The sequence below is a fragment of the Pezoporus occidentalis genome, unplaced genomic scaffold, assembly GCF_034315485.1.
Source record: "Pezoporus occidentalis ecotype Australia unplaced genomic scaffold, CSIRO_AGI_Poc_V1 ctg10, whole genome shotgun sequence".
NCBI classification, from domain to species: Eukaryota; Metazoa; Chordata; class Aves; order Psittaciformes; family Psittacidae; genus Pezoporus; species Pezoporus occidentalis.
Window position 1 is genome coordinate 1,125,757 of NW_026912779.1, and position 27,531 is coordinate 1,153,287.

Genomic DNA, 27,531 nt, shown 5'->3' on the forward strand with positions numbered 1-27,531 from the left:
TGATGCTGAACCACACCTGAGAACTGAACCCTGGCAACAGCTCCAAGGGGTCTTAGGTCTGGGGCCCTGACCTTGTTGTGCTGTGAAACCGGAGCAAAACCGGAACAAAACGCAAGGAAACCTGAAGGGTTTTGGAGGAATTCCGGAGCCGTTGCCCAGCATCGCCTCAGGGATGCCGGCACCACCACTTCTGCCCCCCCTCCCCGCGCCCAAGATGGCCGCCTCCTCCTGCCCCGCCGCTTCCCTCACTCAAGATGGCCGCAGCAGGCCGGCGGCCCATGAGGTGAGGCCGTGGCGGCCATGTTGCTTTGGGGCAGCAGGGCCCGCACCATTCCGCGGCGGGGCGGGGGGGGTTACCCGTGGTTACCGGGGAGGAGCGCGGCTGAGGCGGGAGCGGGCAGCCCCGCCTGGCAGGGTAAGGCCGGGAGTGAGGGGATGGCGGGGCCGGGCAGCGGGGAGGCAGCCCCGGGAGGGCGGGGAGGGGGCCGGGGGCTGGTACCGGTACCGCCGTTGGGCCCGGCGGAAGGGGGACCACCGCGGTGCGGGAGCAGGGCGGGCCTCGGCGCCTCAGGAGCCGGTGTGCGGGTAAGGGTTCAGCGGCCCGCCCGCGGCTGCTCCGAGCTCCGGTGTTTGGGGTCTGATTGCAGCCTGGAGAAGAGAAGGCTCCTGAAGGGGAGACCTGAGAGCAGCTCCAGTGCCTGAAGGGGCTGCAGGAAAGCTGGAAAGGGGCTTGGGACAAGGGATGGAGGGACAGGCCAAGGGGAATGGCTTGAACCTGCCAGAGGGGAGACTGAGATGAGCTCTTAGGCAGAAGCTCTTCCCTGTGAGGGTGCTGAGGCGCTGGCACAGGGTGCCCAGAGAAGCTGTGGCTGCCCCATCCCTGGCAGTGCTCAAGGCCAGGTTGGACACGGGCTTGGAGCAAGCTGCTCCAGTGGAAGGTGTCCCTGCCTGTGGGAGCAGGGGTTGGAGCTGGAGGAGCTTTAAGGTCCCTTCCAAGCTGAACCATTCTGTGACTTGTGATTTCCTGCAAAGGCCCAGGGTGACCTGTGCACATAAACGTGTTGTCTGCACAAAGGAAGCAGCAAAACCAGGAGATCATCACAACTGTGTTGTGCTGGTGGTGTAAGGAGTAACATGCTGTGGTAGCTTTCAGCTGGGATTGTATTAGTGCTGTCCCACCTGGGAAGTGTGGTTAGCCTCGATTAGCTCACATGAGTAGTTATCGTTGTGTCTCAAAGGCACCATACTGGTTTTAGAAAGGCAGAAACCAAAGTTCTCTGTTTAGAAACAAACAGTAACCATTCAGCCCTGAATGACTCCTGCAGGAGTTTGCCCAGTGATGTGCAGGAGGGTTGGGATGCAATTCCTCGGTTTATCCAGCACGAACAAACAGGCCAGAAGGTGCAGCAGGAGAGGTGCTGCTGGTACAGTTCCCTCAGCGTGCTGACGTACCAAACTGGGGGTCTGCCTCATGTGGGAACTTAGGTGAATAGGCTTAATCTTAGAAACATAGAATCCTAGAAGAGTTAGGTTTGGAAAGGACCTTAAGATCATCCAGTTCCAGGCCCCCTGCCATGGGCAGGGACACCTCACACTAAACTGTGTCACCCAAAGCTCTGTCCAACCTGGTCTTGAACACTGCCAGGGATGGAGCATTCACAACCTCCCTGGGCAACCCATTCCAGTGCCTCACCACCCTCACAGGAAAGAATTTCCTCCTTAGATCCAATCTAAACTTCCCCTGTTTAAGTTTGAACCCGTTACCCCTTGTCCTGTCACTGCAGTCCCTAATGAAGAGTCCCTCCCCAGCATCCCTCTAGGTCCCCTTCAGACACTGGAAGGCTGCTATGAGGTCTCCACGCAGCTTCTCTTCTCCAGGCTGAACAGCCCCAACTTTCTCAGCCTGTCTCCATACAGGAGGTGCTCCAGTCCCTGATCATCCTCGTGGCCTCCTCTGGACTTGTTCCAACAGTTCCATGTCCTTTTTATGTTGAGGACACCAGAACTGCACACAATGCTCCAGGTGAGGTCTCACGAGAGCAGAGCAGAGGGGCAGGATCACCTCCTTCACCCTGCTGGTCACGCTCCTTTGGATGCAGCCCAGGATACGGTTGCTTTCTGGGCTGTGAGCGCACACTGAAGCTGGCTCATGTTCATTTTCTCATCCACCAACACCCCCAAGTCCTTCTCCTTGGGCTGCTCTGAATCTCTTCTCTGCCCAACCTGCAGCTGTGCCTGGGATTGCTCCAACCCAGGTACATTTTCCCAATGATTAGTACAGTTGAGTAACTTATGTTGTCATAATACCCTTTTTCACCTATATTAGCTTCTTATCTTCCTGCTCCCAGTGTGTTTTTATCATCACAACCCGTCTTTAAGACAGGCAAACATTTCCTGACTGTACAGGAAAAGAAACAAAGCACAAATGGGAGAACATAGAACAGGAAAGGCTCATTTAGATTGGATATAAGGAGGAAGTTCTTTCCTGTGAGGGTGGTGAGGCACTGGAATGGGTTGCCCGGAGAGGTTGTGAATGCTCCATCCCTGGCAGTGTTCAAGGCCAGGTTGGACAGAGCCTTGGGTGCCATGGGTTAGTGTGAGGTGTCCCTGCCCACGGCAGGGGGGTTGGAACTGGATGATCTTAAGGTCCTTTCCAACCCAAACTATTCTATGATTCTGCGATTTGAGGACTGAGGGGAGGTCTTGCCATGAGTCATATTGCCCTTTGCTTAGGGCAGCTTGTGTGCTCGTGGATGTTTGTGTGATCTTGAGTATCCCCTCTTGAGTGGTTTGTTGTATTGGTCAGGATTTGGGTGTTGGGCTGCTGTTACTCTCTACCCATGTTGGTCTTGTTTTGCCAGGCTACTTTTGCCTGGCTGTTGCCAGCTATGGAGGAGCAGTTACATGTCCTTACACTGTAGCAGCACTTCAGAGGGATATTTGGGCAGTTCCTGCAGAGGATAAAGATGATCAGGTAAAAGCATATCAGGGCTCTTTTGGTTTGGGTTTTTTTCCTAGCACCATTGATACTTTGGGGGTTCTCATTTTGATTGCAGGATCAGGGCCCTTTGTTGTACACATGCATGCAGCTATTGAGAGTTTAAAGGAATCCTTACTGGGAAAATAAGTAAGATTTTCCTCCTCACTTCCCTGAAACTGAAGATCCAATTCAGAGGGCTTGGAGGAAACCAAGCAACCGGGGCTTGTGTACATGCTGCAAAAGCAGGGTGTGTTTGTGTGCAGTAACAGGAGAAGTGTGCAGTGTAATTGATTGATTGGGATTTTCCTCCGTGATATTTGGGGGTATAAATCATTGTACCTTCAAAGGGCTCTCCAGTATCACACCAGGTGAGGCTCTGGCCCATAGAAACTGCACAGTAGATGTGAACAGTGAACATCCAAGGAGCAAGGATGGCTTAGAAACATGCACAATAAATAGAATCTTCAGAAATATTTACTTTGTAACTATTGGATTTAAATATTTAGAATGTTTTATTTATTTATAGAATCCCAGCCTGGTTCGGGTTGGAAGGGACCTTAAAGCTCCTCCAGCTCCAACCTCTGCCACGGGCAGGGACCCCTTCCACTGGAGCAGCTTGCTCCAAGCCCCTGTGTCCAACCTGGCCTTGAACACTGCCAGGGATGGGGCAGCCACAGCTTCTCTGGGCAGCAAAACCTGACCATTTAACTTAAACATTCAGGAATAATTACTTTTTCATTTAAATACCTAGAAATATTTCCTCCTTTATTTAATCTAAATATGTGGGAATATTTACTCTTACTTAATCCAAGTACTTAGGAATATTTACTTTTTAATACAAATATTTAGGTATTTGCTTTATTCAAATCTTGAGAGTTGCTCACTTTTTTACCTATTTAATCGGAATATTTAGAAACATTTACCACACATGTCTTCATTTGCTGTGTTAAATCATCCTAAACTGGAGAGCTGCTGTTGCCCGTGTCATTGCATCATTAACAAAATGAAAAGCACTACTGCACAGAGCAAATGGAAGTCTCTTTCTGGAGGCTGGAAACCCCTGTTAGGCTTTGGTTTTAAAGCAGTTGTACTTACAAAGTGGCTGCCCACAAAGTGTTCAAGTGGCAGTGTTCAAGGCCAGGTTGGACACAGGGACTTGGAGCAAGCTGCTCTAGTGGAAGGGGTCCCTGCCCGTGGCAGGGGTTGGAACTGGATGAGTTTTAAAGTCCTTTCCAATGCAAACCAGGCTGGGATTCTATGATTCTATTCCAGTGTCCTTCCTTATCAGGAGCTGTAACTGAATTGAAATACACTTTGGCTTTTGCAGTAGGGTTTTTTTAGGGTTAATGATGTTTTCTGTAAATGTTGGATACATGCAAATTCTTTAAAGTATTTATTCCCTTTTTCCAGGCAAATGAGTTACATACAGACCATGCAGTATGTGGAAAAAACGTTTTCATTTGATGCTTCCCATTGAAGCAGCTTCAGGGTGCAGCAGGATGGGTGTCTCTGGTGCTGTTAACCTCCAAGCAGCTCCCTTTTGCTTCCTAAGCAGTAACAGCTTCCCAGTGACCTGCAGGGAGCAGCGGGATCTCCCTCCCAGTGCTCTGTGAGACCTGCTGCTTCCTGAAAGCAGCTCCGAGGGGGTTCCTGAGGGTGGGAGAGAACAGCAGAGGGGTTGTGGAGCAGCTCAGTGCTCTTCTCCTGCTGCACTGCACCTTCTTGGATGCCCTACAGCCCCACTGGGAGCTTGTCCTGCAGGGGTAAGGGGGGTTTGAAGTGGAGCAGGAGGGAGAGGTGCTGATCATCCTGGGGTTTGGGCTGGCCAGAGGACTGGAAGGTGGGAGATGAGTGCAGCTCTGGGAATACTTGGTGTACAGATGGAGTTTGGGCTGAGAGCCAGGATTATGGACACAGGGGTGTCAGTGGAAGCACAGAATTAAACCTTACGCTGTTGATGATGTTAGTGTTATTTTTCCTGTCAGTTACTGGTGGTTATTTCAAGCCAACATCAACCTTTAATTAGAACAAAATATGTCCTTTAATTCAATAACTGGATGATTTACTGTGACATTTGTCACCCGCATTCCCATTGCTGCAGATGGGAATTCCTCAGGGATCTTCTCTTGTCATTAGGTGTTAATGAAGTGCAAAGAGTAAGGACTGAAATAGCTTTCCTGTTTCACTGGGCTGCCTCCTTACTCCCAGGGGGAAAGCCAAACACTTGGAAGTCTATTAGCTGGGCTTTCTGGGGGGGGGGGGGGGAATAATAATCTTACACAGTGTTTGACTCAACCTCATGAAACTGTAAAACATGGGAAAACAAACTGTATTCTGCTAAAGCTCAGTTTCCTCTCCAAATGGGAACAAGCAGCACAGTCTCATTGCTCCTGAAGAAAAAGAACCAGTGAGACTTGATTGATTTGTGGCATTTTTCATTGGCAAGACATTGCAGTCTGATTTAATCTAGAACCAGCTGAACTAAAAAGGTGATGTTGGAACCTACTGCTCCGTTTGGCTTAGTATCAGATACTCACTTCAGCAGAGCTCACAGGGGAGTGTGTATCAGGTATTTATCACAGATGGGGATCTTAAAGAGGAGCAGGAGGAAATTAGCACGTGCTGTGCTCATTGATTTCTTTAAGCACTGCTAGTGAGTGAGCAGCTCAGCCCAGGGTCAGGCCTGCACAGGGATGAGGAAGGATATCCTGTTGGAAGCCATTAAGCAGGACAAGCTGGGGACAGGTAAGTGGAAGCTGTTGTGAATTTGTGGGATGGATATAGGTGTTAACCTCCAGATCTGTGCTTCCTCCTGCTGCCTGCAAGCATGCTGTAGGAGCTGATGGGGTTACGTCTCTGTGTAAGGTGGTGGTTGTTGGTAAGGAGTAGCCAGATACTGAGCTGGGAGCTATACAGGCCAGAACTGGTAAGGCAGAGACCATGGGTTACTGTGTGGTTGTAGGGATCTGGCTGTGCTGTTTTGCACATCCCCTCCTCAGTTTCTAGCTTCTGTGGGATGTTTCAAACCTGGTTTGTGTTTACTTTTCCCAGCTGTTATTCCTGTAGTAATACTTTGGTTTTCCTTGAGTAAACACCTCTGACTTCTGTGGCAGTGAGGAGTGCAGAGTACAGAGCAAGGAGGTTCTACACCTTGCAAGGGGGGAAGCCTGATAGCCCACACAGGCGTGTTGGTTGGTGTGGCACCTCTCACAGGAGTGCATCGGGTGCACAGGATCAACCCCCAAATTAAGTACAAATACTGGGGGTTCTGCATCACTCAAACTTGCATTTTTTTTATGCAGTAAAATGTGTGTTTCCTGGGAGTGCAGCTCTGCTCACTCCAGTGGCGCTTAATAGGGTCAGAGGAAAATCAGTTTAAACCTTTAAATGCAGCTTTTAAACCATCCTTTGGGGTGTCACAAGCATTGAATGACTCCATTAGAAGATGATTATCCTCCTGGTGCTTGCTGCAATAGCTTGTAACAGGAAGAGGATTCTCAAAGCTGTCTCTTAGGCTTGCTATTGAAACCTCTTCACTCCAGGCTATGTATTGTATTCCACTTCCTGGTACTTTATGTTGAAGATGCATTTGTCTTTTTAATCAGACAGTTTCTATCTGCCAGGAATGTATTTAATAGAATGTCAAACATAATTTAGATCAGAAGTGAAAGTAGAATTGGGTGTTGTTTTCTGCCAACCATTATTGCAGTGAGGGAAGCACAGCGAGCCAAGCTTAGACAGAGCCTTGAAGCAATAACAACCTGATTCCTCTGTTTGTCTTGGCCTGATGTTCTTCCCCGGGTTACAAAGCTGCTGTAAGCATGTGCTAAGCAATAGGCATTTAAAAACTAGGTTAGATCAGGAGAAACAGCTTAGAGGATTGGAGCAGAGCATCTGAAGGCCTATGGCAAAGGTAAAGGAGACTTCATGTGCCAGCATTGCAGATGTCATGTGCCAGCATTGCAGATGTCGTGTGCAGGTTGAGACAGGGGAGCCACTGAGTTCTCAGGTATTGGATTTACTGTCAGAATTGCTGGTGTCTGCCTCTGGAGCTGGTGGGGAAAGACATATGGTTCTTTCTGAAAGCGTCAGAAAACTTCTGACCCCTCTGTCGACTGAGAAGGAGCAGTTCTGGAATATTGTCCAAAGAAACCGCTATTACCTCCTCAAAAATATCATAGCTATTTCTAGCTCTGGTTTGTCCCTGGGCATTATTTAAGTGGCCAAATGCAATAGAAGTTTGCCAACTGGCGTTATTAACCCCCAGGTCTGATTGTGAACGTGGGGAATTAGAGCAGAGACAGAATTGAACCCGATCCAAAGATTTCTTCCCCTGCTTTGGCCCGAGGGGCTGCCTGGCGCAGGAGTGGAGCCTGATGTGGCTGTGAAAACATGGCTCTGTTTCAACACCAGCCTGGAACCCATCACAAGGGAAGCAACTTGCTATGCTTCAGTTACCCTGCGCTGCAAGAAGGGTGGGGAAAGATCCTTGTTTCCATTCTAAACTGTTGTGACTGCTACTGTTGAAAAGTGCCTGGTGGAGAATGGTTTAGTATTAAGCTGAGTCAATCACGTTGCTTGTATTTCATTACTGGGCTACAGAATATTCCCTCTGAAGGGTTATCCTGGAGTGCAGATCTCAGTCTGTGCCTGTAATAAACCACGTGTGTTTGCTGATGATGGTTGCGTTGATAGAAGTAACCTTGAGGTCTTTACCATGTCTCCTAAGTGAGGAATTAGGACATGGATCTCCACTGAGCTTTTCTGAAGTGCATGATCACAGAATCAGAGGGGTTTGGGTTGAAGGGACCTTAAAGCTCATCCAGCTCCAAGCCCCTGTCACAGACAGGGACATGATGTTATTGTACATCAGTGCTCATGAAAGAGGAGCCTGAGCATTCAAACCTTGTCTGTTTTTCCTGGCAGGATGGAGAAGAAGAAAATTCGAATGAAATCCAAAGTTGCTGCTCCCAACCTCCTGCGGGCTCTGCACTCCCTGTACCAGTTCGGTCACCTCTGTGATGTGACGGTTCACACACAGCACCTGGGAATTCAGGAGGAGTTCCTGGTGCACAAAGCTGTCCTGGCAGCTTCCAGCAACTATTTCAAGGGGCTTTTCCTGCACGATGAGATGCTGGACACCAAGAACTGCACGGTGACTCTGCAAGACATTTACACGGAGGAGTTCACCTCCTTCCTGGAGTTCATTTACACTGCAGAAGTGGAGATTGAGGCAGAAAAGCTGCACCGGATGAAAGAAATAGCCGAAAGACTCGAATGCAAGGATTTGCTTGACATTTGTGAGGAGGTGAAGGCAGAGGGCAGGAAGGGCTTGGATCTGAGCCTTCACCTTAAAGGTCAGCTGTGCACAGAGAGTGGGGGGCCGCAGTGGCCGCGCATCCAGCTGGAGGAGAGCCACAAGCTGAGTAACTCTTCCCAAGTCGTGGCAATACCTGTGCAGAGGAAACTGTGGGATAGGCAGAAGCATAAAAAGCTGCTGGCTGGGTATGAACTCATTGAAGGGCAACCAGCGAGCCTGGAGCAAGCGGACATGGCTTTTCCAGGCCCAAAACCCAGGGTGGCAAAGCTACCAAGATGTAACCAGGCAGGACCCAGAAGCAGACTGAGCGTGGATGTCGTTAGTCTGCAAAACAAGAGCAGTCGTTCCCTCCTGAGCCAGGCTGAGTCAGAGGAAGCCTGTGTCGTCATGAAGAACACTCTGTCTGAGCAGTGGGAGGAGGAGAGCAGTTTCATTTCCAAATTTGCCACTAAAGCAGGGCGGAGGAAACCCCTGCGGCACGTGGCGAAGGCGCTGCCGCAGATGGCGTGTGAGCAGTGCAACGAGTCGCTCCGTGTCACCGAGCAGCGCCAGTCACACGTGGCCCTCAAACACAACCCAAACCCAGCCATCAAGTACAGCTGCAGTAGGTGTAAGCAGCTCTTCCCCACTCCCCAGAGCCTCCAGCAGCACCACATCACTATTCATGGCTGCGAGCAGGGCTTCTCCTGCGTCTTCTGTGACAAGAGGTTTAAGTGCCAGAAGGCCACAAGCGACCACGTGCACAGGGTGCCCAGGCAGCAGCAGCATGCCCAGGCCTGCCCGTGCTGTGACAAGGTTGTCAGCTCCAAGTGTGCCCTGAGAGTCCACATGCGAACACACACCGGGGAGAAACCCTACAAGTGTGAGCGCTGCCCTGCCAGCTTTGCTCACAGGTCTGCTTACAGTGCTCATGTAAGGTACAGCATTCCCTGTGTGTGTATGTGTGTGTGTGTGTGTGTGCGGGTAGGAATGGGTGTTTTCCCCCTGAGCAACAGGGTAACAGCGTTCCCAAAGTCCTCCCTGGTTTAGTTCCAGACTTCCTTGGATCTGATCAGAAGTGTGTTGAAATTGGGACAGATTTTTTCCCATTGACCTCATCCAGGACTCAGTCTGGGGTACTGAATTGAGGTCCCCCAGACTGGGAATTTAGGGGAATGTTTCCTGTTGAATCAAAGGGGACTTGTGCAATCAGAACTTGGGGGTGATTCTGGACACTTCAGATGTGGGTTTTTAAACGGGAGCCTGAAAAGAATGATCGTCTGTTTAAAATGCACAAGAAAATCCCCATTTCACAGAATCATGGAATGGTTTGGGTTGAAGGGGCCTTAAAGCTCCCCCAGCTCCAAGCCCTGCCACAGGCAGGGACTCCTTCCACTAGAGCAGCTTGCTCCAAGCCCCTGTGTCCAACCTGGCCTTGAACACTGCCAGGGATGGGGCAGCCACAGCTTCTCTGGGCACCCTGTGCCAGCGCCTCAGCACCCTCACAGGGAAGAGCTTCTGCCTAAGAGCTCAGCTCAGTCTCCCCTGGGGCAGGTTCAAGCCATTCCCCTTGGCCTGTCCCTCCATCCCTTGTCCCAAGCCCCTCTCCAGGTTTCCTGCAGCCCCTTCAGGCACTGGAGCTGCTCTCAGGTCTCCCCTTCAGGAGCCTTCTCTTCTCCAGGCTGCCCCAGCCCAGCTCTCTCAGCCTGGCTCCAGAGCAGAGGTGTGTTTATTTCATAAATGTCAGGGCACTGTGGTGCTTTTTAGTGCAGTTTTCATGGGCCCCACGCCCTTTGTGCCATTTTGCTGGGTGGTCTGAGCTTCCAGACAGGCTTACTGAGCACTGCCTGACTGAAAACAAGATGTTGGAATTGCACAGTAGTTTCCAGAATTGCAGAAAGCCACTGTACATGTCAAAGAGCTCCATACCCCATAGCCTGCCTGTGGGGGACCGGAGGTAGCTGGAGCTCAGCTTCCCTTTGAAATATGTCAGTCAGTCCAGTAGCAGGGAAAACATTCCAGATGGGTTGTGAGTGCAGTGATACAGCTTCTTCTGCTCACTGAGTAGCAATAAGCAAACTGTTTGGCTTACAAGGGATTCTGTTTTGTTCCTTCACAGTGGTGTTAAAGCAACTTAAACAGGGAAGTTCAGGTTGGATATAAGGCAGAAGCTCTTCCCTGTGAGGGTGCTGAGGCGGGTACCCAGAGGTACCCAGGGTACCCAGAGAAGCTGTGGCTGCCCCATCCCTGGCAGTGTTCAAGGCCAGGTTCAACAGGGCTTGGACAGCATGGTCTAGTATGAGGTATCCTTGCCCATGGCAGCGGGTTGGAACTGGGTGATCTTAAGGTCCTTTCAAACCCAAACCAGTCCAGGATTCTATGAACTGAGATATTTTAATTCTCTTTGATTCCCTGCTCCAACTCTGCCCAAAGTTTCCCTGTTTTTTTGGCTCTCCACACATGCTGTAATATCTCAAATGGTTTGAAGAACAATGAAAAGGAAACGACTCTTCCTCCAAGGCAAACATGTCTGAGCTGAAACAATGAAACTCACTGAAGTTGTGCTCTGTGGTTTGTTTGTCTTGCAGGAAAACCCACGAGGCTGGGCAGCAGAGGCAGCTTGTGCCTGTCTATTGGATGGTGGTGCCACCTGAGCATCAGCCAGACCCTGCGAGCTGTGACAGAGGTCCTGACAGAGAGACGTGGGCTGGGACATCAGAGCGTGAATGGCTGAGGCATGAAGAGACCACGAGTTGTGAGGAAGAACCTGGGGGTTCATCTGCTGCTGGAGCAGACTGTAGCAGTGAGCAAGAACAGAAGCAGAAGCGTGAGGAAGGTGAAGCAAGGTGTGAAGACGTGGGTGAAGATGAAGGCGAAATGAGTGTGAAGGGCGAAGAGGTGGCAGATGATGATGCGGGGTACTCAGAAGCTGATGATAGCAGAGACAACGAGGTCTGTGCTGAGGAGGATGAATACCCCAATGAGAAGGATCGTGAGGAGCATGCATCAGATGAAGAGTTTAAGGTAAAGAAGGTAAATAAAAGCAGGATGCAGAAGAAATCCGCGTATGTGATCCGGTGTGAGAAGTGCAAGGAGCAGTTTGTATCCCGGAAGAAGTACGTGGATCACTGCAGAGATGTCCACCAGTGCCTGCCAGGTAAGGTGTACCAGTGTGACATCTGCAGCAAGTCCTTTGCCAGCTACAACAGCTGGAAGGAGCACCGGGCCTGCGTCCACACTGAGGAGAGGCAGTTTGCCTGCAGCCTCTGCAACGCCACTTTCAAAAGGAAGCGGGATGTGAGGACGCATTCCATGCGGAAGCATGAAGGCAGAGTCAAGCGCCCGCTCTGCTCTGTCTGTGGGAAGATCCTGAGCTCCAGGACAGCCCTTGTGTTCCACATGCGGACACACACGGGAGAAAAACCTTATGAATGTGGCATTTGTCACTCCAGATTCACTCAGCCATCGCAGCTGAAGATCCACACCAGGTCAGCCTGCAGCACCCCTGCTCCTGTTCCTGCTTCCTGCATGCTTCATCTCTTCCTCTTCTGACGTCCCAGTTCCAACTCATTCTCCTCACATTTTGTCCTATAGGATCTGTGATTAATTCTCTTACATAAAGGCAGTGTCAGCATCTGGCCATTGCATCACTTTGGGCAGGGGGTTGGGAACGAATGCCCCGGGCAAACTGGTGAGCAAAGGGCAGTCATTGGCGTCAGCCTTCACAACGAGATGATGGCCTGCAGTGATTAGAAGTAACACAGAGTGAGTCAGGGACCTCAGGGATCCCAGTGCTGAGCTCTGCTCCCTCTGTGTGACACCGAGCAAGTCACTTAGTGTGGGATTTCACTTGTGGTGTGCAGTACAGAAGCTGGTCTTCCCATCTGGACTCCCTCTATAGTCATTAGGCTGGATGAATTGCTCTCTGTTGGTGTTTCTGTTCACTGAGTCCTCTCCCAAGAGGGGGTGAATCATCCCATAGAACTCCCAAACATTTTCCAAGTGGGGAGCACAGTTTAGAAGAGGAGGTTAAATGTTGGAGGGCTCAGCTAGGGGAGGAAAATCCCGTTACTGGAGACTGGCCCCATGCAGTGGGGTCTGCAGCTTGCTTCTGTCTCCTAAGGGGTTTAAAAAGTGGTGATTCAGGACCAGCAGGACATAGAATCATGGAATGGTTTGGGTTGAAGGGATCTTAAAGCTCCTCCAGCTCCAACCCCTGCCACAGCCAGGGACCCCTTCCACTAGAGCAGCTTGCTCCAAGCCCCTGTGTCCAACCTGGCCTTGAACACTGCCAGGGATGGGGCAGCCACAGCTTCTCTGGGCACCCTGTGCCAGCGCCTCAGCACCCTCACAGGGAAGAGCTTCTGCCTAAGAGCTCATCTCAGTGTCCCCTCTGGCAGGTTCAAGCCATTCCCCTTGGCCTGTCCCTACAGGCCCTTGTCCAAAGCCCCTCTCCAGGTTTCTTGTAGGCATCTGAAATGTTTGGCTAATCTGTCAGCTGGAACACATCAGAGATGTGCCACATGTAAGACACAGTGTGACTGCAACAGAACAGTCACCCTTGAGGTTTGTGTTGGGTAGCTGCTGTCTCAATTAGCAGCGTTTTGCCTGACAACTCCAAATGAGATGTGTTTTTGCACATCCTGCTGTTTGGCTTGGAATAAGGGGACTCAGCACAGTGTTAGACCAAAACGTAGGCTCAGACTTTCTCTGATTTGAGCTGGTTTAAAGTCAGGCATGCGGCATGTGTGCAGGAACACTGTTTGCCTGACTTTCCTTGGTGCCTTTTGCCTAAAAAATGGGAGTATCCTGCCAGTTAGAGTTTGCAGCCTGGAGGGCATGATGCTGCAGCATCACAGGAGCCAAGAACGTGGCCCACAGTCTCACAAGGGATCTGCTGCTGGCGTTGTGCTGGGGACAGTCTGGAAGTGCATTCAGTCTCTTGCACAGCAGCAGCTTGTCATCCCTGCTTCCTCCCTTCTGATGCCAATCCTGTGAGGTGTAACCTGTGGGAGAGGTGGGTTTGTAGTGCCTGAGTGAGGAAAAGGTGAAACTGAAGTGGGAGTTTTAGTGCTTTATTATAGCACCTCTCCTTGTTTTAAACATTCTATCTCCTGAGTGAGCAGATTGTGCTTTTTTCCACTGCATTGAAAAAATGAAGTGTGCAGAATACAATTTCAGATAGAGTATTTTAAGAATACGTTACAAGAGCTAATTTGTTGTCCCTTGTGTCTCTCTTCGTGTAGGTCCCATACAGGGGAAAAGCCATATATCTGTGAGGACTGTGGGGCTTGCTTTGCTGACAAAGGGAAACTCACTGGCCACAAAAGGACCCACACAGGTAGGTGGTAAATACTTCTGTTCCTTCCATCTCTTTTCTCCCGTCACCTCCCTTTATGCCGCTGGAAATCACTGGTAGGCGTTTGAAGAAGGACCTAGGGATAGAAAGCCATTTAAAACCCAGCTCTGAAGCACTAACCTCAGCTGCAGGAATTCAGAATGTCTTTTCCTCGTGCCTCAGGAGAGCGCCTCTTCAAATGTGACGTGTGTGGAAAACATTTTGCCACCAACGAATACCTGAAGTGCCATAAAAGATGCCACCTGGGAGCCAAACCCTACAAGTGTGGGGTGTGTGGGAAGACATTTGGGCTGAGGGCCTCCCTGGCCCAGCACAGTAACGTCCATGCAGGTAATGAAGCAAATGGTTCAGGGATGGGAAGGTAAATGGCACTGGGAGCTTGAGTCTTCCCAGTTTGGATGGTGACATTTTATTCCACAACTGCTTTTATATCATACATGTATAATAAAATCAACCAGGACCTTCAAGCTCATCCAGTCCAACCATTCCCAACACTGTCAAGGCCACCACTAACCCATGGCACTGAGGCCTCGTTTCCACGGGGTGTGAACCCTTGCAGGGATGGTGACTGCAGCCCTGCCCTGGGCAGCCTGTTCCAATGCCTGAGCACCCTCTGGGGCAGGAATTGTTCCTCAGCTCCATCTAAACCTGCCCTGGTGCAGCTTGAGGCCAGTTCCTCTTGTCCCATCCCTTGTTCCTTGGGAGCAGAGCCCAGCCCCTCCTGGCTCCATCCTCCTGTCAGGCAGTTGTAGGGAGCCATCAGGTCCCCCCTGGGCCTTCTCTTCTCCACACTGAACCCCCCAGGTCCCTCAGCCCTTCCCCATCACACTTGTGCTTGTATGGATGATGCTTGTCAAGAGGCCTGGTTTGTGCTGAGGAAGAATGGAGCAGGGAGCAGCTGGAATTCCTGCTGTTGCCCTTGTAAGATGGGGAGAGCTGTTCTCATGCTTTCCATTGATCACAGCCTCATTTCCATCCGCACCATTGAATCAATATTGATCATTTAGAAGCTCTTCGTGCTTTTTATCCGTTGAAATCCGGAGGAGCTGCCTCCTAACGCTGCTCTTCCCTTGTTCCAGAGACGCGCCCCTATTTCTGCGAGCAGTGCGGGAAGGCGTTCACCCAGCAGGGCGCGCTGCGCCGCCACCAGCGCATTCACACCGGCGAGAAGCCCTACAAGTGCCGAGCCTGCGAGAGGACCTTCACGGACATGTCCACCCTGCGCAGACACGTCTCGGTACGCGGCCCTCGGCGCCTCTGTGGCGGGCAGGCTGCTGTCGTGATGCTTAACTACCGGGAGAAGGGTTTTGCCTTAAGGAGGGATCATAGAATCATGGAATGGTTTGGGTTGAAGGGGCCTTAAAGCTCCTCCAGCTCCAAGCCCTGCCACGGGCAGGGACCCCTTCCACTAGAGCAGCTTGCTCCAAGCCCCTGTGTCCAGCCTGGCCTTGAACACTGCCAGGGATGGGGCAGCCACAGCTTCTCTGGGCACCCTGTGCCAGCGCCTCAGCACCCTCCCAGGGAAGAGCTTCTGCCTTATCTCCAACCTGAACTTCCCCTGTTTCAGTTTGAACCCATCACCCCTTGTCCTATCACTACAGTCCCTGGTTTCATCACACTGGTGATGAAATTTGGGGTTGAGGAATTGATTGACCATCTTTTTAAAATATAGAGAGCTGTAAAAAAACAGCTTTTAAAGCTGCATTTTTGAATGTGCAGTTTTCCTCCATGAGCAGCACAGCAGCTCCCACTGCTGGCTGTCAAACCACTCGTCTCCCAAGTACTTGTAATGTCTTCCTAAGGCGAATCCAGCCTGGAAAACCTCTGAGGAAGGATTCGTTCCTTAAAAGGGTGGAATCTTCCTGGTGGAATCCCAGAGAAGCTGTGGCTGCCCCATCCCTGGCAGTGTTCAAGGCCAGGTTGGACACAGGGGCTTGGAGCAAGCTGCTCCAGTGGAAGGGGTCCCTGCCCGTGGCAGGGGTTGGAGCTGGAGGAGCTTTAAGGTCCCTTCAACCCAAAACCATTCCATGATTCAGAGCTCAGCTTTTCATTCACGCACAGTGTTAATCCCAGCACCATTCGATTTTGCACTGGTTGAAATGTTTTGTTATTAAACTCACTGTCATTAATTGTTCCCCTTTTATTTCCCTAGGTTCATGACCGCAGCGCTCACTGGAGAAGCTTCTTGATAGATCTTACGACCAAAAAAGACCACAACTGGTCCAAAATAGAGCCGTTCTCGGGGGCCTTTGTGGGTGAGGCCTGTGCTCCGGAGGTCTGGTCAGTTGACCAAGGTAAACTCTATAAACCAGAGAGCGCTGCTCTTCAGCAGGGGGACCCGGTGCCGCCGGGTGTTGGTGACACAGAGGACACCGCTCCCGCCCTTTCATGTTTATAACGGAATTTACCCTCTTTAGCACTAAATGACCTCAAAAGCTTGCTGCCGTGGCCGCATGGGCTCTGCAGCGCTGTGTGGGGGAGCTGGCGGAGGAGCGGGCCCTAATTCCCCTTAGAAGAGTTGGGTTTGGGTCTGTACGGAGTTATGGGTTTTAACCAAGGCTGGGACGGTGCCAATGCCCTGGGCGCCGTCGCTGTACACATCTGCCTTTTTTATGTGAATAAAGACGCGCTCATCGCGCCCCCCTTCCGTGACTCATTCATGGCCGTGGCTTTGAGCAGAAAACTCCTTCATTCGGGACGGTGAAGCCCCAAAACCGGAGGTTCCGCGGGGCCGCCGTTAGGCCGCGTTGCCTAGCAACGCCCGTCGCGCAGCTTTGACGCCACTTCCTGCGCGTCGCCAACGGCCGTTGTCAGGGCGGGGGTACCCGCGTCAGCGCTTCCGGCCGCCGCCTGCAGCCTGAGCCCTGGGGAGCGGCACGGCCCGGCCCGGCCCGGCCCGGCCCGGTGAGTGCGGGGGGTCCGGGGGGTGCGGGCCGGACCCGGTGAGAGTGGGCCCAGGGGTTCCTTCCCCGCCCGGCTGCAGCCGGTCCTCACCCGGGAGCTGTGGCTGCTTCGTCCCGGTCCCCCGCACGGAGGCCTTTCCGCCTCCGGTGCCCGCGGTGATGCCCTGCCTGCCCGCCCCGCCGCCGGTCCGGCCTGGGGACGTAGCGGGGCTGGCTCCCGACGTTCCCGTGAGCTGCGGGGCCCTTTCTGAAGGGGAAGGGAAGCGGGCCCGGGGGATCCGCCTCAGCGGCGGGTCTGCAGGTACCGCCCGGCCCCGTTACCCGTCCCAGGGCTCCTGCGCGCTCTTTCGGCCGGGGAGACGTGATGGTGGGGTTGCTTCGGGCTGTGGCAAGTAGGGGAGGCCGAGGAAGAAGCTTGCTGAGGAGGAGGAGGAGGGAGCGAGCTGTGGGGATCCATGTGGTAATGCCCCTTCCTCCCGTGCAGCAGCCTCTTGGTCTGGGGTCAGGGTCCTCATGGGGTGTTCTAGCCTGTCATCGAACAGTCACACCGGGTGTTCGCTGCAGCGCGCTGTCCTTCGCAGGCTGAACTGCTCCTGCTGCTGACCAGTGGTTGTGGTGCTGTTAGTGTAGCCTCAGTGTCTGGAGTGATCCTAAATGAGGGAGGTCAGTGCCTGGCAGGGATGTCTCTTCACAGACTGCAGGATTGCTGGTGCAGGAGAAGGGACAAGCTTGGAGGTCCACCATCTGTTAACTCTAGCTGGCTCTTTTTCTCTCTTTTCAGCTAGTTTTGCCTCTGGAAGAGGACACATTCGTTGTGTTTCATGACTGAGCTTATACAGACACAGATTTTCAGCCTTTGTCTTCTTAAAGATGAATATATTGTGCTTCTGTGGACCATGTCCTGCCAGCCCGGTGCTCAGCAGCTCAGCATACCTCCCACAGGAGTAAAACCCACCACAACACACTGGATCTTACTGTACATGTTCCTTAGGGAATATGCTCTTCCCATACTCCAACTGGGAAGCTGGATGGGAGCGAGGGCTCTGTTTTCACAGTGGCCTTTGCTTCTGCAAACACTCTGGTGGGAAGAACAGGAGGTTTCTGCTCTGCAGCCTTAAGGAAAAGGGGATCAGCACAATGTGGCTGTTAACACTCGTGCCTGTGGTCAGCTCACAGGGGACAGTTGAGAGCCCGTTCGCCCCAAAGGGAGAAGTTTGTGGTTTGGGCTCTTGTTTCCTGCTGGGGATCGCTCTTTATCTACACGTGACCCCAGCTTGTGCTGTGGGCTCAAGTGGGAAATAGATGGATAGTTGTGAAATAACAGAAGTAGTTGAAAAGTAATTGTGCTGGGGGAGGGAAAGTTACATTTTCAGATCATTCTTAAACTGAACTTAAAGCTTGTTTAGCTTAGCCCAAGCCTTTGCTTAATTTAGTCTCAAATATTCAGGGTGCAGCAAAAGTGGGAGCATTTAAACAGCAAAGTTGAACAGGTAAAGTTTAAACATTACCTTTTATGTGTGTTTATAAGAGTCAGCCTTTCAGTCAGGAGTCGAATCGTGTCCTCATTTCTGTCAAAACTGAGGTGTAGCACTGGGGTTTGCCTGCAAGAGGACAATGTTTTGAGGTGCTTATTGAGCTCTGAGCTAGCACAGGCAATTCTTACCCCCTTCTGGGGTCTTTTGTTCTGGATGGAGTAAGTGCAACTCAGTAGCAGTGGGATTTAGCTGTTTGTTAGAGTAAAGTTAACAGAAGTAAGTTTGTTCGAGTAATGTTAGCACTTTACCAGTCAGCTCACTGAGCTGGTGATCCAAAGGCTGGCATACAGGAGAGAGGAGAATCTCTTGGTTCCCAGGAGAGTCCTTCTCTATAGAATCTAATGCAGGGGTTTGGGTGCCTGTGGTGGGTTGTGTCCCCTGTTCTCCCACTTGCTTGTTGCATGAGGCTGGGGAAATAATCCTGCTTCCCTCAGATCTGCTTGGGGCAGGGCTCCCTCTGGCTCTGTGCCTTGTGTAGTGTCAAGTCCATGTTGCATTCCTTTTCCCTGGCTACTAATGACCTCCGGTTTTGTCACCCTCCATTGTATGGTTCCTTCAAAATACTTCCCCAAAACAGTTTTAACAGTAAATTGTGTTGGGATGAGAGTCAGCTTTCGGGCTGCTGGAGTGGGTGAAAACAGAAGAAATAGCATCTCTTCCTGATGCTATGAATGTTATTTCTCATGTCTCTTTCATGCTTAATATGGCTTCCTTACTCTTACATTAATATAAATCTTGTTCCATTTCTATTGATTTCCATTTCTGAGCAACATTGTTCATGTCCCATGTATAAAGTCGGCTTCAAGTCGACTGCAGAGAGAAGACAAACCTTAGTTAACTATTAGGAAGTGGAAACAAGCTCTTCAGATTCAAAACATGTCTACGTAGTTGCTAGGAGCACAGTAAAGCTCTGCTGACTGGGGGGGGGGTGTTGCTCGGAGCATCTTCAGCTCATAGAAATACTGTTTGTTCTGGAATCAAACATTTTAAAGAGAAAAACTCAGCTCTTTGGAGCAGTTTAAATCATTACTGGGAAATATAACACAACCTGAACACTAGCAGAGACTCTGAAGCCCTTGTGAGGCTGCAAATGGGCACTCCAGACTTAGAGGCTTTGGCCATGTTGGGCGATGAAGTGTTTTCAAGAGGAAAACCCTGAGGAAGTTTTATCATTTCCAGTTGTGGCTATTGTGCAGGCTGCTGTGCTTGAGGCAGTTAAACGTGGAATTTCATCTGAGTCTTGTTTAAAGGCTTATCTCCAAAGGCTGTGGCAGGAAGTGTTTATTTAGGATCCCAGTTAACTTGTACTTAATCTCACCTTTCTCTTACTGCCTGATTAGGAGGGAGAATAATTTCTTCATTCCACCTTAATGAGCACATTTCCTTTGATCTTCCTCTGTTTGCTCTGCCCCTATTACAGGCTCTAATAGCGTTTCAGGCAGAATTAGGGTTGAGATTTAAACTCAAATTAACTTCAGAGAACTCTGTGTGTGTTACTGGCGGCGTGCTTTGAGATACAGCTGCTGAGGGTGATGCTTTTGAAACCTGTGCTTCTCACAGCGCTCTCTTAAGCTCAAGCACTTTGAGTGAGCTTTCCCTCACTCCGAGAGAGACATTGAGGTGCTGGAGCAGGGACAGAGAAGGGCAGCAGAGCTGGTGCAGGGCCTGGAGCACAAGTGTAATGGGGAAGGGCTGAGGGAGCTGGGGGGTTCAGTGTGGAGAAGAGAAGGCTCAGGGGGGACCTGATGGCTCCCTACAAGTGCCTGACAGGAGGATGGAGCCAGGAGGGGCTGGGCTCTGCTCCCAAGGAACAAGGGATGGGAGAAGAGGAAACGGCCTCAAGCTGCCCCAGGGCAGGTTTAGATGGAGCTGAGGAACAATTCCTGCCCCAGAGGGTGCTCAGGCATTGGAACAGGCTGCCCAGGGCAGGGCTGCAGTCACCGTCCCTGCAAGGGTTCACACTCCACGGAGACGAGGCCTCAGTGCCATGGGTTAATGCTGGGGTAAGGGTTGGACTGGATGAGCTTAAAGGGCCTTTCCAACCCAGTTGGTTCTATGATTCTAAAGTCTTTAGTGCTTAAATGTCAAGTGAAGCACTCTCAGAAGTCTGGATGTGACTTTGGCTGCTGAAATCTCTGGGTTTTATGAGCCTCCTGCAAACAGCTAACACACAGTGTTGTCAACAGCCTTTTACAGAGAGAAGAAAGATGGAAAGTAACGCCGTGTTGCTGGAGTCCAAGTCCTCTCCTATCAACCTGCTGAATGAAATGCACCAGCTGCGTCTCCTGGGCCACCTCTGCGACGTGACGGTCAGTGTGGAGTACCAGGGCGTCAGGGCCGAGTTCGTTGCTCACAAGGCCGTGCTGGCAGCAACCAGCAAGTTCTTCAAGGAGGTGTTCCTTAATGAGAAGGGCATGGATGGCCCCAGGACCAATGTGTTCCTCAATGAGGTCCAGGTTGCTGATTTTGCCTCATTCCTTGAGTTTGTCTACACTGCCAGGGTGGAAGTGGAAGAGGACAGAGTGCAGCGGATGCTCGAAATAGCTGAAAAGCTGAAGTGCTTGGACCTCTCAGAAACCTGCTTTCAATTAAAGAAGCAGATGCTGGAATCAGTGCTGCTGGAGTTGCAGAACTTCTCAGAATCCCAGACCTCTGAGGAAGAGAGCTCTGCCCAGCCAAGCGTTCTGCTGGAGCCCAAAGCCGTGGCAGAAGCTGGCCAGGCCGACTGTGCCCTGGCTCCCCCAGGTTCCCCAGCAGCCAGGCCCAGCAATGGAACGGCTCCCGAGCCTCCAGCTGCCAAAGCAAAAGAGAAAATGGACAAAAAGAAGGAAATGCTGAAGCCTCCCTATGCCAAAATCAGAAGGGCAAGTGGGAGGCTGGCTGGGAGGAAGGTGTTTGTGGAAATCCCAAAGAAGAAATACACGAGGCGGCTGAGAGAGCAGCAGAAGAACGCGGAGGTTGATGCTGAAGAAAACGAGCATCCTCAAGATCAGGAGATGTGTGAGCTGGAGAGGGAGGAGGAGGAGGAGCAAGGGGAGAGCAACATCAAACCTGAGAGCGAGGAGTGCGATGGCCACTTGGAACCGGAAGCAAGCCTGAAGAAATCCGACGAGGATAAAAAGAAGCGCGGCAGCAACTTCAAGTGCGGCACGTGCGAGAAGGAATTCCTGTACGAGAAAAGCTTCCTGAAGCACATCAGGCACAGCCACGGCATCGCAGCCGAGGTCATTTACCGGTGTGAGACCTGCAGCCAGACCTTTGCCAACCGCTGCAACCTCAAAAGCCACCAGCGGCACGTCCACAGCAGCGAGCGCCACTTCCCTTGTGAGCTCTGCGGTAAGAAGTTCAAGAGGAAGAAGGACGTCAAGAGGCACATTCTCCAGGTTCATGAGGGTGGTGGGGAGCGTCATCAGTGCCAACAGTGTGGAAAGGGGTTGAGCTCCAAAACTGCCCTGAGGCTCCATGAAAGGACGCATACAGGCGACAAGCCTTATGGGTGCACAGAGTGTGAGGCTAAATTTTCTCAGCCTTCTGCACTTAAAACCCACATGAGGTATGAACAGACTTAACTGGGCCTTGTTAGATTCTGGGGGGAGAAGCAGAATCCCCTGGAACACACCTTGAGCCTTCAAGTGGAGTGGGGATGTAAAACGGGCCTGACTGGAAAGTGTCAGCTTTTCCTTTCTTCCAGAGCTTTGGGATTGCCCCCTCTGCTTTCCAGGTTGAGGGAGTTGCTGTAACTTTCTTTAAGCTCAAGGAGAGGTGGTGGGTCAAGGCCTGCTGCTGCAGAAGCCCGAAGTTCACTTTCCCCGTGGGAGGAGACCTTATTAAGAGTCAATGGGATGTTTCACATAGGATGGTTTGTGTTGAAGGGACCTTAAAGCTCCTCCAGCTCCAGCCCCTGCCACAGGCAGGGACCCCTTCCACTAGAGCAGCTTGCTCCAAGCCCCTGTGTCCAACCTGGCCTTGAACACTGCCAGGGATGGGGCAGCCACAGCTTCTCTGGGCACCCTGTGCCAGCGCCTCAGCACCCTCACAGGGAAGAGCTTCTGCCTAAGAGCTCAGCTCAGTCTCCCTTCGGGCAGGTTAAAGCCATTCCCCTTGGCCTGTCCCTACAGGCCCTTGTGACAGTCCTTTTATCCCCAGTGTACCTACAGAAGGTTTTCTTGCTGCCCTTAACGTCATGCAATAAGTATGAAAACACTCTTTAAAGGTTTGGCAGTGTGTTAAATTGCAGAACAGCAGGTTTGGGTGCTAAGCACAGACAACAGCTCATGGGTGACCAGAAAGAGGCTGACATGTCGCTGTCTGGAGTGGAGCACCACAGTCACCCATGGAGAGCTGCTGAAGTCAGTTGTGGTGCTCACACTGCAGGGTGACTCCGGGGCCTGAGATGCAAACAGATGCTCTTGAAAGCTCATGGGGGAGACACCGAAGCAAAATCCTATTTGTGGAGGGCTTTAACCTGCTTTTAGGGGTCCACTGTGGCCACAGTTCAGATTATAGCCTGGGGGGAGGATAGAAGAAACATCCCAAAGTACCACCACTGGGATCCAAAAAGGATCATGAACATGCCAGCATGTTCTGAGGCGGCATGGCCCTGCAGGGTGAAGGGTTTCTTAACTGCCACTTCACTGCCCCTTTTGAAGGCACAGGTGTACTCCCAGTGGTAGAAAGCACACCCAAAAGCCAGCTTCTGCTGTGGTGTAGCTGCTGATGCAGCTGTATGGCCCTTCCCTGCCATCGGGTGTCCTTCCCTAACCACAGGTAACTGCTTTGTGCTGCTTAAAAGTCATTTCTTGGGCTTAAGTGGAGTTTCCCCTCCATTGTGTACCACTGTGACTGCTCCCTGAGCTTGCTGAATGCTGGGAGCTCAGTGCTGCCCTATCCTGCGTACCCTGACAGTGTATGGTGGGGATGTCTCATCTTTTGTGTGTATTTTCACACCCCTGCTCCTCCTGTTGATGTGCATCACCATGAAAACTGGTCCCTGTGGGCTGTGTTCCTGCAGCACCATTCAGCAGAGCCCTGACGTGTGCATGGGCTCAGAAATTAAAACTAGAGTACCCAGATATGGGGTTTATAAACAGTTTTTACCTGTAAGAATGTATTTTTACCCTAAAGAAGTGTCTGGATCTGGGCCTGGCTCCTGCAGGGCACTAAAGCCCCTTGCAGCATGGGTTTGCTTTGAGAGCAGCCACGGAACGGGGGCAGCTTGTGCTGTGCTGCAGAGGGAAGGGCTGAACCCTGGTGCTTTAACGTTGCTTTCTCATTTCAGAATCCACACTGGTGAGAAACCTTTTGTCTGTGATGAGTGTGGTGCCAGGTTCACTCAGAATCACATGCTTATCTATCACAAACGATGCCACACAGGTAAGGCTGCTTCTGCACGGGCTGCGGGTAGGAGGCGGCCCCTGGGAGACCACGAGAGCTCTTTGCCCTCAGAAAATGCTCTGTTGTTGTTGTAAAATGGGAGGTGTTCATCCCTAACCATGGGTTTACTGAGAAAAGGTTTCTGCGGGTGGAGAGAGGAAAAAGAGCTGATGAAGGAGAAAAGGAGTTCCCTTTTCAGTGCCAGAACTGAGGACTGAGGCTGCCTTGAATAATGTTCGATAGCCAAGGATGTGTCATCAGTAAAAGCTTTTAGGTGAATCTTTAAGAAGAAATTTATTTCTAAGTCTGGAAACGTTAGCACAGGGAGATGAAACAGCTCTCTTGGCTTATCCTGAGCTGCAGAGAAGTCCTCAAGAGCACAGGTCCTTCCCCTGGGAATCCTTTGTAGTTTCACATTGAGCATCCATGAGCTGCGTGTGGTACCTTCCATCTCCTGGTTGACCCATCTTAAAGTGTTCTGCCCTCTGCCAGTAACTTGTAAGCACACACAGATGGCAGAAAACATTAAATGACAATGAATTATAAGCCAACAAATGCTTTTCAAGACAAGTGTGACTGGAATCAGCTGCTCCCAGGTGGAGGCTTTTCATGGAGGCACACAGCGTTGTGTTTGTGGTGGAGTAAGCTGGAATGCTCCAGAGGTGGTGAGAAGACCTCAAGCTGCAGGTCTCCATGGGCTTTTCATGTGCTGTGAGCATACCTGTGGAGAGGTGGGGTTGTCCTTGCCCTCGGAGGGGTTTGTGCACATTTCCCATAGGAATTCTCTGTGCCTCATCACCAGGGCCTGTTCAGATCCTGTTATGAGGCTACCCCGGCCTTCGTTTGTATCTAATTGCTGTTAAACATCATGCACAAGTCCAGAATGCTTTCTCAAGTACTGTGTTCATTGATTCTCCTTCTCACCTGTGCTGCAGGGGAAAGGCCTTTCATGTGTGAGACATGTGGGAAGAGCTTTGCCTCTAAGGAGTACTTGAAACACCACAACAGAATCCACACTGGCTCCAAGCCTTTCAAGTGTGAAGTTTGCTTCAGGACGTTCGCGCAGAGGAACTCACTTTACCAGCATATAAAAGTGCACACAGGTAGGAGGTGCCAGAGCCTTTTCAGTCATAGAATCCCAGCCTGGTTTGTGTTGGAAGGGACCTTAAAGCTCCTCCAGCTCCAACCCTTGCCACAGGCAGGGACCCCTTCCACTGGAGCAGCTTGCTCCAAGCCCCTGTGTCCGACCTGGCCTTGAACACTGCCAGGGATGGGGCAGCCACAGCTTCTCTGGGCACCCTGTGCCAGCACCTCTGCACCCTCACAGGGAAGAGCTTCTGCCTAAGAGCTCAGCTCAGTCTCCCCTCAGGCAGGTTCAAGCCATTCCCCTTGGCCTGTCCCTCCATCCCTTGTCCCAACCCCTCTCCAGGTTCCCTGCAGCCCCTTCAGGCACTGGAGCTGCTCTCAGGTCTCCCCTTCAGGAGCCTTCTCTTCTCCAGGCTGCCCCAGCCCAGCTCTCTCAGCCTGGCTCCAGAGCAGAGCTGCTCCAGCCCTCGCAGCATCTCCATGGCCTCCTCTGGCCTCGCTCCAACAGCTCCACGTCCCTCTGGTGCTGCTGCCCCAGAGCTGGATCAGGGCTGCAGGGGGGGTCTCCCCAGAGCCCAGCAGAGGGTCAGGATCCCCTCCCTGCCCTGCTGCTCCCGCTCTGGAGGTGCAGCCCAGCATGCTTGCGTGCGCCTCATCATCTGCTGAAGCCCAGGGGTGTGCAGCACCCACCATCACCCTTTCACTGCTCGTGCAGGGGAGCGGCCCTACTGCTGTGACCAGTGTGGGAAGCAGTTCACGCAGCTGAACGCGCTGCAGCGGCACCACCGGATCCACACCGGGGAGAAGCCCTTCATGTGCAACGCCTGCGGCAGGACCTTCACCGACAAGTCCACGCTCCGGCGCCACACCTCGGTAAGCACCCCGTGTCCTGCTGCCCCGTGGCCTTCTTCTGGGGCCCCCCAGCGCCCAGGCAGCTTGGTTGGGACGGGAAGGCGTTACGTGGGGTGCAAACGGAGGCCTTGTCCACCAGCATCGCCTCCGAGCCGGATGCGCCTCCTGGCCAGTCAGCACGTGTCCCAGCTCCTGCTCTCTGGTCGTTGTTTCCAGATACACGATAAGAACACCCCCTGGAAGTCCTTCCTGGTCATCGTGGAGGGGCCCTCGAAGAGCGATGAGGCTCACAAGACGGAGCTTCCCGACGAGGAGTACGACGTGTCCCCCAAAATCCCGGAGAAGCTGCTGCCCTTCCCCGAGGGCAGCGTGACCGCGCTGCACGACACCGGCTCTGCCACGGGCACGGACTGTAAGGCCGATGGCACCCCAGGGCCCCAGGAAGCCCTCATAGCAACCACCCTGAGCGAGCTGACCGTGCTGCACACGCAGACAGACTCTGTCCAGCCGCAGCTGCACGCTCTGGTCAACATGGAGTAACGTGGTAGTTACAGCTGCACCCTTTGTACAGCCCTTTGCCAGCAGCCTACCGAGGGGACTGGGGAGCTGTGATAAGGAAGCAGGGATAGATGTGAAGGACGTGCATTGCATTGCCAGGATTTCCTCACAATATTCACTCCCCACCCGGTACAGCTCCATCTCCTGAAGGCAGGGCTCAGCATCACTGCACCAGGGTGGTGGGAGAGGCTGCACAAGTCCCTGTGTGCTTCTTCCCTCCACCTGGAAGGGGGTAGTTGAGCCCGTTGGCTCTCACTGCCTGCACTGACGGGAGGTGCTTGAACTCAGCTTGGTTATAATGAAGGAGTGAGTTTGAGTTGATTGATGACACTTGTACAATCAAGAGAAGCAACGTGGTGTTTCTCAGCCTTGCAGCTTAGTGAGATGAATTATGTTTTCCCTAGTGGAAAACCATCCATAAAATGAGATTTACTAAAGTGCTTTTCAGGAAATGGTGGGATATCTCTGCTTTTGCCAAAGACCCAAGCAGCGAGCCAGCTCTCTCCTTGGGAACAGGAGTGAGCTTTGAAGAGATCTGGGCTTTCATTCCAGTTTGGATTCTTTAGGAGCAAAATGGGCAAGTGGGAGCCACGTGCTGTGTCTGTGCAGGTGCTGGTTATTGCTTTCATTTCAGTGGAACCTTGCACAGTGTTGCACTCCCATTCAGTGACTGTCTCCATCTTCTCACTTGGAATTGCGAGACCAAATCACCTCGTGTACCAGGGGTGATTAAGAGCAGTGCTCCAGCAGGAAAAGCCAGTGTAGGGAATTGTAACTGGCATTTTCCCATTAGCTGTATCCAAGCCCTTTCCCCCTGCTTCAGACACCAGCAGAGCTCTTTCCTCCACTGCTGCTCAGAACCATAGCACTGCCTTTAATAATCCCATTGGAAAGGCTGCCTCCTGTTCTGTTGAGCTGCTGCAGGTAATCCCACCCGTGCAAGAGTCCCCTGAGGTGAGTTCAGCTCTGAGCAGGAGCTCCAGGGTTCCTGTGGCTAATGGCAAAACGAGTGCAAGGAAGTGAGAAACATCCCTGCATCAAGGGATTTAGGCCTTCATTGCCCAGATTTGTCTGCAAGACTCTGTAGGAACCTGAGCAGCAGCTTTAGGCTGTGTCTGGTTAAATGCCCTCAGTGGAGGGGTTCGAAGGAAGGGCTTAATTCTGAACCTTCCTGTTCATGGGCTTTTCCTGATCAGCATCTGCTGCTGAATTGTACTGGAATAACCCTGGCAGGGCTCCTCCTCATAGGATCCCAGCCTGGTTTGGGTTGAAGGGACCTTAAAGCTCCTCCAGCTCCAACCCCTGCCACTGACAGGGACACCTTCCACTAGAGCAGCTTGCTCCAAGCCCCTGTGTCCAACCTGGCCTTGAACACTGCCAGGGATGGGGCAGCCACAGCTTCTCTGGGCACCCTGTGCCAGCGCCTCAGCACCCTCACAGGGAAGAGCTTCTGCCTAAGAGCTCAGCTCAGTCTCCCCTCGGGCAGGTTCAAGCCATTCCCCTTGGCCTGTCCCTGCATGCCCTTGTCCAAAGCCCCTCTCCGGGTTTCCTGCAGCCCCTTCAGGCACTGGAGCTGCTCTGAGGCG

At 52.1% G+C, this 27,531-nt stretch overlaps 2 protein-coding genes across 3 annotated transcripts; both read left to right on the top strand.

Moving 5' to 3' along the window:
* The first annotated feature begins 229 nt into the window (after nt 1–229).
* On the top strand, nt 230–16,191 carry LOC134158451 (GDNF-inducible zinc finger protein 1-like). 2 transcript variants are annotated; one of them, XM_062608390.1, is made up of 7 exons: nt 230–415; nt 7,907–9,247; nt 10,868–11,767; nt 13,526–13,620; nt 13,801–13,968; nt 14,718–14,875; nt 15,791–16,191. In XM_062608390.1, the coding sequence occupies exons 2-7, from the start codon at nt 7,908–7,910 to the stop codon at nt 16,034–16,036; spliced, it is 2,907 nt and encodes a 968-aa protein (XP_062464374.1). In that variant the 5' UTR covers nt 230–415; nt 7,907; the 3' UTR covers nt 16,037–16,191. The 2 variants fall into 2 exon arrangements, with proteins under 2 accessions (XP_062464374.1, XP_062464382.1); XM_062608398.1 differs by having other exon boundaries at nt 231–415; nt 7,907–9,217; nt 15,791–16,190.
* Nucleotides 16,192–17,124: 933 nt separating this feature from the next.
* On the top strand, nt 17,125–26,397 carry GZF1 (GDNF inducible zinc finger protein 1). Its single transcript, XM_062608411.1, has 6 exons — nt 17,125–17,204; nt 20,263–21,629; nt 23,355–23,449; nt 24,385–24,552; nt 25,251–25,408; nt 25,604–26,397. Exons 1-6 carry the CDS (start codon nt 17,196–17,198, stop codon nt 25,925–25,927), a joined length of 2,121 nt encoding a protein of 706 aa, XP_062464395.1. The 5' UTR covers nt 17,125–17,195; the 3' UTR covers nt 25,928–26,397.
* The last annotated feature ends 1,134 nt before the right edge of the window (nt 26,398–27,531 follow it).